Raw genomic sequence first — 12,500 nt, forward strand, 5'->3', positions numbered from 1 at the left:
AGATGACCTCATCTGGACGCTCAACAGCAGCATCACGGACAACCAATCCCAGCAGCGTCTCCACTTCCTGCGAGATTGTCCTCTGCAGCTGCATCTCCCTTTGGTAGGGAAACTGCAACACCACCAACCGCAAGTTCAATGGATTATGAGGACAGCAGAGAAGAACATCAGAGTTCCCCTCCCAGCACCCAGAACTGTACAAAACACACTGTACACCCATCTGTTCACCTCTCTGCCGTCTGGTATAAGGTTTCGGAGCATCAGAACTGCTACAGCCAGACATGGCAGGCAGTCAGGCTCCTCAATATCTTGGCGCCCCCCCTCTCGCACCAAGAGCCTGTACACAAACTCACCCCCAACTCCCACACCGTTACTGTGCACTGGCACTTTTTAGTCACTTTACACCTCATAACGTTCTTCCTCTGCCATTTTGCACATCTATATTATCCAAATGTACCCTCAGTCCTCTGCATGCTCATGTCATGTAATGTCATGTTGTCTGTTATGTTGTCATCTAAAGCACTCAGATGTCTACATCCCACTTCATGTATTAACTGTACTGTTTGTGCCTAGTATACATATGTAGTAGTTTTTATTTATATAGCACAGAGTGCAACTCAAAGTGCTTATATATATGCGTCGGCATCCAGCCTCATGCCTACGGCCAAATCACTGTATATGTATATAATATATGTTTACTTGTCTGCATCATGGCCAATTGAGAAACGCTATTTCAACCTTGCTGTACAATTGTATATGGACGGGCTGACAATAAAAGGCCGTGAGTGTTGAGTCTTGGCCAAACTGGTGTGCCACCGGGAGGAATGGTGTAAAGTGGGACTGTTTGCCCATTCTGCTGACTGGTATTAATAGCTTAGAGTCATTAGGGCTCACTGGCCAGAACTACAGGCCTAACAGATCAATTATAACGCCATTAATCATGCGGGGTGGCCCCTTGGCCTAAAATATGGCTCTATAAACGACTCCTACGCCCCTTTCCCCTCTTTTTATATCTGTCTCGCTCGGCCTCTTATCATCAGGAATACATTTCTGATGTCTTAATGGAGGAGGCTAAACCCACAGTGGTGACCATACTATCCTGAGCAGGTCTACTGTATATCAAACCTACCGTTCCTGAGCAAAGTACTTGAAAAAGTTGTTTGTAATCAGTTAAATACCTCCTTAAATTCCTCAGGGTTTTAGATTAAATCACAGCACAGAAACGGCTCTAGTAAAAATAGTCAATAATCTTAGACTGGCTACTGACTCAAACAAAGTCTCAATCTTTATTCTTCTAGATTTAAGTGCGGCATTTGACACCATTGATCATAGCATTCTAATTTACCGCCTTGCTAAGTGGGTGGGTCTCTCTGATAATGCTCTAAACTGGTTTCAAACCTACATTACTGGCAGAGATTTTTATATTAGTCTTGGAGATCATGTGTCTGTAAAACATGGCTTGCCTTTCGGTGTAGCTCAAGGGAGCTGCCTTGGTCCCCTGCTCTTTTCCCATATGTATGCTTCCGTTAGGAAACATCATAAGTCAGCATAATGTAAACTTCCACAGCTACTGTATGCAGATGACACCCAATTGTATATTTCTGTGGAGCCAACTAACCCAGATGTCCTTTGCTCCCTCACCGCATGCCTAATCAGTAAATGAGCAAAACATTTTTAAAACTAAATGATGATAAAACAGAGGTACTTTTGGTTGGACCAAAACCAAAGTGAGACATTGTTCTTAGTAATCTGGGGAACTTGGCACACCAGGTCAAACCAAAAGTAACAAGCCTCGGTGTCATCTTAGATGCAGAGTTAAGTGCCCCATATCAGTAAAGTTACTCAAACAGCCTATTTCCACCTGAGAAAATTTGCCAAAGTGTGGCCCTTTTTAACTCAACATGATTCAGAAAAACTAATTCATGCCTTTATCACTAGCAGGTTAGACTACTGCAATGCACTTTTCACTGGTCTTCCCAAAAAAACATATAAAGAAATTGGAACTCATACAGAACTCTGCGGCTAGACTTTTAACTAAGACCAAGAAGAGAGAACACATCACCCCTGTGTTGGGTGAACTGCACTGGCTCCCTGTTTCCTATACTATAGAATTGATTTTAAGGTTATGTTAATTACTTACAAAGCTCTGAATGGCATAACACCTTCATATATCTCTGAGCTTTTAATATCTTATCAACCACAAAGGAAACTTCAATCTTCCAATCCTAATCTTTTAATTGTACCCAAAGTGCTCCACAAGCAATGGAGAAGCTGCTTTTATCCATTATGCCCCAAAGCTATGGAGCACCCTGCCTCTGTACATCAAGCAGGCGAGTTCAGTAAATATTTTTTAAAAAGACCCGAAAACATACCTGTATAAGAGAGCCTTTAGTTAACTCATCTTATCTCGTAGACTACTTTTTCATATTATTCTACATCTGCTGCCATTGGAGGGCGCATCCAGCCAGAAGCAGATGGGCTACCCCTATTAAGTCAGGTTCTGCTCAAGGTTTCTTCCTGGAATATGGGAGTTTTTCCTGGCCACAGTTGCCATATGGCGTGCTTGTGGGGGGTAAAGGGTTAAGGCTGCCAGTCTTAAACGTCTGTGTATAAAGTCAAACTAGATGTACTGCAGAGCGGTACAAAATATGACTGCCGCCCAGTCCAGCACATTTTTTCCACAAAAATAAGTAATTTAACAGGAGTAAAAAGGGGTAGGGTGGGGTGAGAACGGTTAATGTAACAATAACATATTACAGTTATAGCACTTTTCTTGACACTCAAAGTGCTTCACAGGAGAGGAAAAATCTCACTAAGCACCACCAATGTGTAGCACCCATCTGAGTGATGCACAACAGCCATTATGTGCTAGAATGTTCAGGTGGAGAGTGAAGGAGTGAATGAACCAATTACACACTGGGAGGATGATTACAAGGCCAAATTAAATAAACCAGGTTGGGAATTTAGCCGGTAAATCAGGAAACCACCTACTCTTTGCGATAAGTGCTATGGGATCTTTAACAACCATGGTGAGTCAGGACCTCAATTTAACATTCATGCAAAGGAAAACATCTCCTGCAGTACAGTGTCCCTGTCACTGCAATAGGGCATTGGGATTGATATTTGTTTGGTGGCTTTTGGCCACAGGGAAGAGTGGCACCTACTGGCCAGCCACCAACACCGCTTTCAGCAGGAACCTACTCTTCCAAGGAGGTCTCTTATCCAAGTACTAACTAAGTTAGTAATTCAGCAAAGTCAGGCTAAAAACAAAAGGTGAAAGGCATGATTCTAACTGTCTCACTGAATTACATTATGCACACTCAATTTTCACTGGTCTAACTGTCTCACTGAATTGCATTATGCACACTCAATTCTCACTGGAAATTCTTGAATTGTGTGCATGTGTGCGTGTACGTGATTATGTGTGTGTGTGTGTGTGTGTGTGTGTGTGTGTGTGTGTGTGTGTGTGTGTGTGTGCGTGCGTGCGTGCATGTGTTTGTGTGTGTGCCTGTGTGCGCGTCTGTGTGTGTGCATGTGTGTGTGCCTTTCGGGGGGTCTAGTATGGCGAATTATAATAATTACGACATATGCTAAGAACATGCTAAAGCTGGCTGCTTAGGGTCCACATCAACAGGGCCTAAGCATTAGTTAGCCTAAGCATTTGTTAGCAAAGCCTTTATATATTTACATAAGTATAATAGTATTTCTGATATATTGCTGATTGGATCATAAACAGCCACAGCAATGAAGAAGAGTGATTGATAATGACTGACTGACTCTATTATTGTGTTACATGCTCCAAATGTAAAGCACTTTGAGCTGCATTCTGTGTATGAAAGGTGCTATACAAATAAAGCTTATTATTATTATTATTATTATTATTATTCCCATGGCATACAAATCTGTTGTCACACATCACAGAGAGAGAGAGAGAGGGGGGAAGAAAGGAAGAAAGTGAGAGAAAGAAAATGACAGTGGAAGAGAGAGAGACAGTGTGTGTGGGTTTGTCAGAGATAGCATGGACCTTTAGTAGTTTAGTTTTTGGTGAAATGTATTGTACAGTGGTTTCACACACACACACACACACACACACACACACACACACACACACACACACTCTGAACTGATGCCTCTGTGGTAGCATCCTTCCCCTCACAGCTGGGTTCAGGCAGCCATCTTTGGCAGTCCCTCCAGGGGATAGAGGTGGGTGTATTTTTAGTGTGTTTAGTATTTTTAGTTGTCTGCTTGCTCTCCATTGTGAGACACCATGTCCTACTTACATAGGCAGGCATTTTCAGAGGAGTGCGCTGTTGTAAGATGACCTACAAAATAAACTGTCCTTGAGACTGATTTTTTTCTCTCTATATCTATCTATCTATCTATCTATCTATCTATCTACAGTATCTATCTATGTATCCATCTATATATAATCGTAATCTATGAAAATATTCATTTTCTACTACAATCAATGCAAAATAATGCAATCGGGATTGACAGTTGTGACACAGCTATGATGTCAATTTAGATCCCTGGTTTCCCGTCTGTCTTTTGTCTTGCGCCAGTGCGATCCCATCTCTCCTGACATACATTACAGAGAGAGTCCTGAGCATCAGACTGTGTGCTTTCCCCTCACAGCATAGAGGGAGCACCTCCAACTGCGTTTCCCCCGACACATCTGTCTCTGCTCGGAACGTCAGTCCGATTTCTGGCTAACGTGGAGATCTGGCAAGAGCAATCAGGACTAATCCACTTAGAGCAGCGAGGGGGGAGTGGAACGGAATCCCCAGCATTCAATCAAAGACAGCAAATTAATACGAAATGTCATGGTGAATGCGGATCATACAGAGTGGCGAATCCAACCCATCTTACAAAGGGTTACCTTTGGAGGAAGTGTACAGGAACACATACAGGAAAAGTACCCATGCTGTGGGAATGTCAAAAGAACAAATCTGCAGTATTTACTTTTTACTAATTATACTGTTTAATTATACCACCAAACTGAGAAATGACTTGACTTGATAAGACCTTGCTAAACCATATGCATGTGCATAGTGTGTAGTTACTGTTGACTCCTGCAGGTGAGCATTACCTGTTCCAGGATGGCGTTAATGCGGCCCACTTCACAATCGACCAGGAAGCGCTTCTCCTGCCGGCGGTCCATCTCCTCGATGATGCGTCGGTACTCCAGCGGATCTACGATGCTTCCCACTGACCTCGCCGTCACCTGCCAGTTGTTGGCCACGGCAGTCTCCATAATGGCCTGCAGAATGGAGAACCCTAATGGAACAACAATGGACATTACTTCGCACCAAGTTCCACTCAAAGAAACACAATGTAGTTCTTTCACCTTAAAATAACTCATATTGCCGCAACACTGACTTACAATACAGAGAATGTAGTCTGACTTTGCCGAGGCGTGCCCTGGTACTGCATTTTGTAACTTGTTGTCTTGTCATGAGGAGGACATGACCCTGTTCATTTAGACTGACTGTGTACCTCCTAAGCGCTAAATGAGGACCCAGTGGAACATTGACAAAAAGGGGAATTTCCTGCATTGAATTACTAAGTATAAATCTGATCTGAAGTTGTGCTGTGCAATGGTATTTTCATACATACAGGTGAGTAATATCCTCCAGAACAAATAAAACTGTCTAGGTGTTTACTGGAGGGTGTGATACTCTATCTTCTTCCCTCTTTCTCATCTATTTTTAATGTATTTTTGCAAAGCCTCTGTTGTTCCCCTTCTTCCACAGCCTGATTTAAGGTCCGCAACCCTTGACACTCCCGGTAAACACCAACCCTGATGAGCTGTCATCGCGGCAACCCACCATGACACATTTCCTTTTCGCCGGATCAATTTCGGAGTCCATTATGTCAACTCAAGGTTATCGGCTATAAATAAAGGACTGGCTGAAATACAGCCAGCAGATACGCGCGGCTGCACTGGAGGGTGGCAGGTGCTTTTGGGTGAACTGCCTCATCAAAGCGTGGGCATTATTTAACAAAGACGACGACGACGACGGCTCTGGCAGCAGTGCATTAGGATACGGATCACATCCAGTACAGTACAGTGCAGCTCATTCAATGTGGCAGCCAATCCTAGAATTCAGTAATAAAGTATTGATGGTCACAGAAGGATATTGGCTTTCCTGTAATTGCCCTCTGCAAGAGTCTCAAAAGACTGTGTAAGGTGAATCAGACTACTGAAGTATAATATTATAATATTAATAGTTCCAGACTAGTTATATAATATTATAATATTAATAGTTACAGTAGTCAGACTACTGAAGTATATTATTATAATATTAATAGTTTCATATTATATTTGCAGTTATAATGTTTGCAGTTTGCATTTTGCATCAAGATAAAGAATCACAATTCTTGCTAAAGAATTGACATTGAATTGACAATCTCATAAAGAATTGACTTTGTATCTTGACAGACAAGGAAATCTGAGAATGCTGGTGAATATTGTGGAAGGGGCAAAGGCTTTCTGGATACACCTTTCACTCTAACACACACACACACTTTTCCAGTGTCTTTTTTAAGGTTAACTCCTCCCCAGTAAGCAAGTAAGCACAGGGGAATAGGAATTGCTGATGCAGGAAAATGAACATTACCATTCGCTGTGATTATGCAAATTCTTATCATGTTAAAATGAAACGCACCGCACAGACCTACACTGCTGCACACACACACACACACTAACAAACATACACTTACTCACATACGTGCAACCCTCCACATGTGCATGCAAAATTGTTAGCCCTCTTATGTTTGTGTGTGTGTGTGTGTAAACGGCATCTGTGAGTGTGTGTGTGTGTGTGTGTGTTGTGGAACAGAGAACAGAGAGAACAGTGGGCGCTGAGGTATACTGTACTTGCTTCAGAGAGCCTTAGACAGGGGAAAAGCCTAACACTTTAAACATGTTGCCAGGCACTGCTGGGGGGAAAAAGGGGATTTAGGCAGATTTAGCCATTACGCCTTCCATTTTACTTCTCTTGAGCATCCATCCAGAGCAATGTAAGCTGATTTGGACGTTTGGGATTGTGACATTATTAGCTTCTATTTAGCGCCAGAAACTTGTGCATCCACTATTTGACTTTCAATGCGGAGTCGCAATATTCACAGACATGTCAGGGGATCCAGAACAGAGCGTGGCACTGTGAAATGAAATTAGAAGGGATTAGACGACACATTATGACAGATGTGAATATGCGTTCGACTTGCTGATTCACTGGCTCACAGGCTTTTCATTGCTAACAGAAGTTTCGTTCTGACGGTGGCAAAACCAGACGGCATAACGGTGGCTTTTTATATGAAAAGCGGAGACAATGTCATGGTGACCTCTTGAACATATATGGGGTTACACCATCTAAAGGAACACACACACACACACACACGCACACACACACACACACACACACACGTAAAATCACATATGCAAAATCACATTAAATCTCCCAAAAGGCACACACAAGCGCAGACAGAATGTCTAAGTAAGAGTAGATGTATGGTTTATCCCCTGGCACTGGTAACAGATGGCTGATGTTAAATGAGAGGGCTGTGGCAGCATGGTCGCTGAAGGCAACTTTAAAGAGTCGATTATACAACCCTTCAGCGTATAACAGCTTTACATATTCTGATTAACTTTTCATGCTGTCATGGGCAAGGAAATAATTACCAGTCAGGTCAGTGAAGATTTATCCAGGGGACATTTTCCTTCCCCTCTCTCTCTCGCTCTCTCTCATTCCCTAACAAAACACTTTTTAATCCAGAGCTTTCAAAGAGCACATCTGTGCCTTTGTTTTCGGTGCTTGGTGCAATTAAACTGTGTTGAAACATTTATGTGTCTTTACAACACCCTCTGCCTTCATGTCACAAAGTTTCCTCCTAGTTTACAAACAAACAGAGGCTTTTAAAAAACTTCTCACACTGCATCGTGTCCATAAATCACTGCAAGTGAGCAGAAGAGACTAAAATATGAGCAGTGAGTGTTGAGAATACACAGCAGCCTACTGCAAGGAAATGAGAAGTTTTATTATCGGCATCTATGGGACCACTGCACTTCTGCATGTGAGTCTCTCTTCTTTCTGTTTCTATTCATCTTTATGTTACACATTCAACACCAGAAATACAGGCGTACAAATAATCAAATATCTGGATAAACGTTTGTGGCTTAACAACTATTAAAATACTGGCATCCCGATTATATCATTCTGTACATGCACACAATCATGGCACATTAAGAGGAATATAGGATACTTTAGCAAATACTCACTTCAAATAATTGTTATATTTTTAATTTGTGAGGATGGTAAACATACTCAAAACAGTTGTGGTATTTATTTGTGGAGAGAGATGTCACCTTTTCAATACATTATCCACTTACTGTATGGACACTCAAATATACTATAAAAAATGTTTTAATGCACATCCCAAATATACACACACATACTCCCTGCCTCTCTTTCTCTCTCCCTATCACACACACACACACACACAAGCACACACACACACACACACACACACACACACACACACACACACACACACACACACACACACACACACACACTCTCCAAACTCTGGACAGAATCAGGTGCAGGCCAGCCTCTCATCAGCACGTCCGTCTGCTCCCGCAGCACTTTTGTTTACATTTGCTTTCCATTGTGTTGCCAATGTTTTGATGTTTGGGGCTCAGACGGTCAGACCATTAAAAATTCTCAGATGAGGATGTCGGCTGCGTGTGCATGTGTGTGAATGTGTGAGTATATGTGTGTAGTGTGTGCGTGTGTGTGTGTGTGTGTGTGTGTGTGTGTGTGAGTGAGTGAGAGAAAGGTCTGCGCGTGACTAAGCCGACTTCACGAGGGTTTGCTCAGGGACGTTACTCATGATGTTCACCCATGAGTCAGCCTGCCCTCTCCTCCATGCCCTCCATCCTCCCCTTCTGTCTTCTTTTCTCCTCTCCTCTCCTCCTTCTCTCTTCTCAATTCAGTTCCTCACCACTGCTCCTCTGTTCCTCCTCTCTTCCTGTCCTCTCCTCTCCTCTTCTCCTCCAGCTCTCCTTTGCTTTCTTTGCGTCCCCTTGCATCCTCTGCTCCCTTGGGGAGAGAGTGACCTCTTTAAAACTTATTTCCGAGTGCCGGTGGGGTAGGCAAAAAATGGTCTTACGTGAGGAGCTCTGTCCAGACTAGTTTAGTCAACGCGATGATCTGTCCCATAAACAGTCAGCATCGGTGCAAACAAATAGCCACACACAAACACACTAGAAACGCTGCGCAGGAGCATATTTTAGCATACATAAGTTCTTTCAGTTTGTGCATGAATGCAAGTCTGGGTGTGTGTGTGTGTGCAGCAGAGTGAGAAAGAGTGCAAAAAAAGGGAGAGATAGAGAGAGAGAGAGAGAGAGAGAGAGAGAGAGAGAGAGAGAGAAAGGGAGGGAGAGAGGGAGATAGAGAGAGAGAGCATTATGTCCTCATCCTCAGGCTACACTCAACTCATGCATTTAATATTTTTGAGGTGAAGCTAAGGTTTTTACTTACAACCACAATGACTAAAAATGTCCGCAGCAGACATACACAAGCTCTAAAGAAGCTGCTTCCCATTTGGGTCACTAATCCCCACACGGCTCCTCTGACGCATTCCCAGGCTACTTTATCCACTGCTGCTGACCAGAGCTCTCTCTCTCTCTGTATGGACAAAACCAAACCTACTGCAGTGGCAAAAAAAAAAAAAACATGTGACTCCATCAGTCAATCAAAGGTTCTTATGGTTTGTCACCTCATATGGCTTCAGTCTCCCAGACCCACTCAAAAGCACAACTGAGCATGCTAACGACATTGCTCCTTCTCCATAGCTCATTGCTGGTTGGCTTAGGAGTGGTGGCGTTGTCCCTTTTTTACCTGAACATTGTTTGCACTTCACAATGACTTTTTTCGTCTTCACACAAGGTCTCCTCTGCATTGTAGTTCGAATGCTATTCCTCATTTTTTTTGTAAGTCGCTTTAGATAAAAGTGTCTGCTAAATGAATAAATGTAGATCTAAATTTAAATAATACATTCAAAGTAATGCAGAAAGCATCCCCCATGGCTTTCGAGCCCCATAATGAGTAATTTACCAGCGACTACCAGCCTGATTTGCGTCAGGTCTGATCAGATTCTGTTCTGAGGTCAGCCTCTAGGTTCCTTTGCTAAGGACAGAGGGGACCGAGGGTTTGGATAGAGAGCTAGAAAGGAGAGAGAAGGGGTGTGTGGGATAAGACTGGAGGAATTGCTGAGGCTGAAGAGAGCTGAGAGGAACTAGGACACTGATCGCTGTCCGTGGTGCTGAAATGCTGTCAGTGAGAAAAGCAGGCCAGGCAGACGTGGGTAAATTAGACTGTGTGTGTGAGTGTGTGCAGAGAGAAAAAGAGAGAGGGAGGCAGGGGGGCTGTGAGCTGCCATGGAGCCCATGTAGCTGTCCTGAGTTAGTAGTGTACGACGTAGAGAGTCGACTGTGTGAGGCTCCAGCTTCACATCCCCTCTATAGTGTTAAGCAGTTGAAGGCTTTCAGACAGGGCAGAAGAACACACAGCCTGGTGTGGTTGGTGCTCACAGGGAGTGACAGACAGACACAGCAGCAGTGAGCTGGTGCTTTCTGGGAGGCATAAAGATGTGAAATGCGTACAGGAACAAGCAGTGCAGGCCATCTGAGTACCTCACCGACCACCCCATGAGACCACACCCCCCCCCAGACACACACACACACACACACACACACTCCCCTATCTTTCCTCTCACTGAGCAGGCACCCACGCACACACACATGGGTGCCGCTGGCGTGGAAGGACCTTCTGTAACCCAGGAGAGCTCTGGTCCGGGCCAGCTGTGCAGTCCCCAGCTGCTCACACAGCACAGCACAGCACAGTACAGCACAGCGCAGAACAGGGCCCGAGTGACTCAGCATTTTACAGCACTCCAGGCCTCCTGACACACACACACACACACACACACACATGGGTACGGGTACGCGCACGCACGTACACATACACACACACACAAACACACACATTCTCTTACTCAGATACACAGCATGCATACAAAAGAAGGTGAAAACTGATACATGAAAGCTTTGAAAGACAAGATGGATTATGTACATGACACCCCATGATCTGAAGCTGCATCAAAGCATTTTCTCCCTTGCCTGTTCTCTCTCTCTCTCTCTCTCTCTCACTCTCTCCCTCTCTTTCTCTCCTTTACACTCTTTTTTCTGTCCTTCCCCCTCTCTAGTTCTCTCTCTCTCTCTCTCTCTCTCTCTCTCCCTTCTGTCTTTCTCACTTGTGTGCTCATCCCTGGTTCTGGCCTCATCTCTCCATTGTTAATTAGCATGTGCTCAGCGCTCCTGAAAGCAGCCCGACTGTGCCATTTAGCAGTAGGTGATTAATCAGCCCTGGCGAAGCTCCGGGGAGAACTTCATCTCCATGCAGAGTACACAAAGACAGGCATGAAAATACACGCAGGCGCCTGTAAACATTAAATGTGCAACAACAACACACACACACACACACACACACACACACACACACACACACACACACACACTCTCTCTCTCTCTCTTTCTCTTTTACACACACACACACACACACACAAACACACACACACACACACACACACACACACACACACACACACACACACACACTGTATACACACACACACACTTTTATTTTGGGCTTGTCTGAAGATGGGATAAGGGGAGTGAAGTTTTGCTTTCTATGAGATGATCTTTTATTCGAAACACGTGTTGTTTATTTAAAGCTCGAGGCGAGGGGGCTCTGAGTGGTAAATCTTTCACTCAGCTCTTCAAAGCTCATCCACAGTTTTCCATTAAGCTGCTCCAGGATGCTTCTCTCTCTCTCTCTCTCTCTCCTCTGTTTCTCCCTCCTTCTCTTCCCCCTCTGTTTCTCTCTCCTTCTCTCCCTCTCTCTCTTTCTCTCTCGCTGCACTGAGCTTAGTATCGCTCTCTACTTTAAATAGGCTGGAGCACCGAGTCAGATATCCGCTATCTGATATGACAGGGTTCAGGGAAAGAGGGTCTGTCTGGGCTGGGAGATGCTCATGGCTCGCTAGCACCCCCACCACCACCACCACCACTCAAAACGCGTCAGGCACATAAAAGGCTCACAAGGAGTGCTTGTTAACACACGACATTATCTCTTCAGACTAGTCAATGACAAGGTGACTCCAAAGACTTGTAATATCGAGTTTTTGGGTTAGACTCCCTAGAGGACTGCATAGAACTTCACACACTTACTTTCTGTACTTTATGAGGTTAAGAGGCTGCTATGTGCCAAAATGCACACTGCACAAACAGTTGATTTTTAAAAAAAATATTTAACAGCTACTGTTGTTATTAGTTTCAAAACATTCTCTCTACCCAAAAGCTATCACATAGATCTGAAAAAGAACACGGTTCCAGTGACTGTCCTTTACTCTGCCATTGTCATTACTTGCCCATC

General features: G+C 43.9%; 1 protein-coding gene across 3 annotated transcripts in view; it reads right to left on the bottom strand.

Annotated features, from left to right (window-relative positions):
* The window catches only part of gria3a (glutamate receptor, ionotropic, AMPA 3a), a 60,940-nt gene that overhangs the window by 29,871 nt on the left and 18,569 nt on the right, over positions 1-12,500 (bottom strand). For all 3 annotated transcript variants that reach the window (XM_076275370.1, XM_076275369.1, XM_076275368.1), the window contains exon 4: positions 5,090-5,277. In XM_076275370.1, the coding sequence (XP_076131485.1) occupies positions 5,090-5,277 (188 nt within the window). The remainder of the gene's footprint in view (positions 1-5,089; positions 5,278-12,500) is intronic.

Source organism: Alosa pseudoharengus, unplaced genomic scaffold (genome assembly GCF_046254945.1).
Source record: "Alosa pseudoharengus isolate Yale_2024_CS ecotype anadromous, Long Island Sound unplaced genomic scaffold, YU_APseudo_1.1 YU_APseudo_1.1_scf_8, whole genome shotgun sequence".
Lineage (NCBI taxonomy): Eukaryota > Metazoa > Chordata > Actinopteri > Clupeiformes > Clupeidae > Alosa > Alosa pseudoharengus.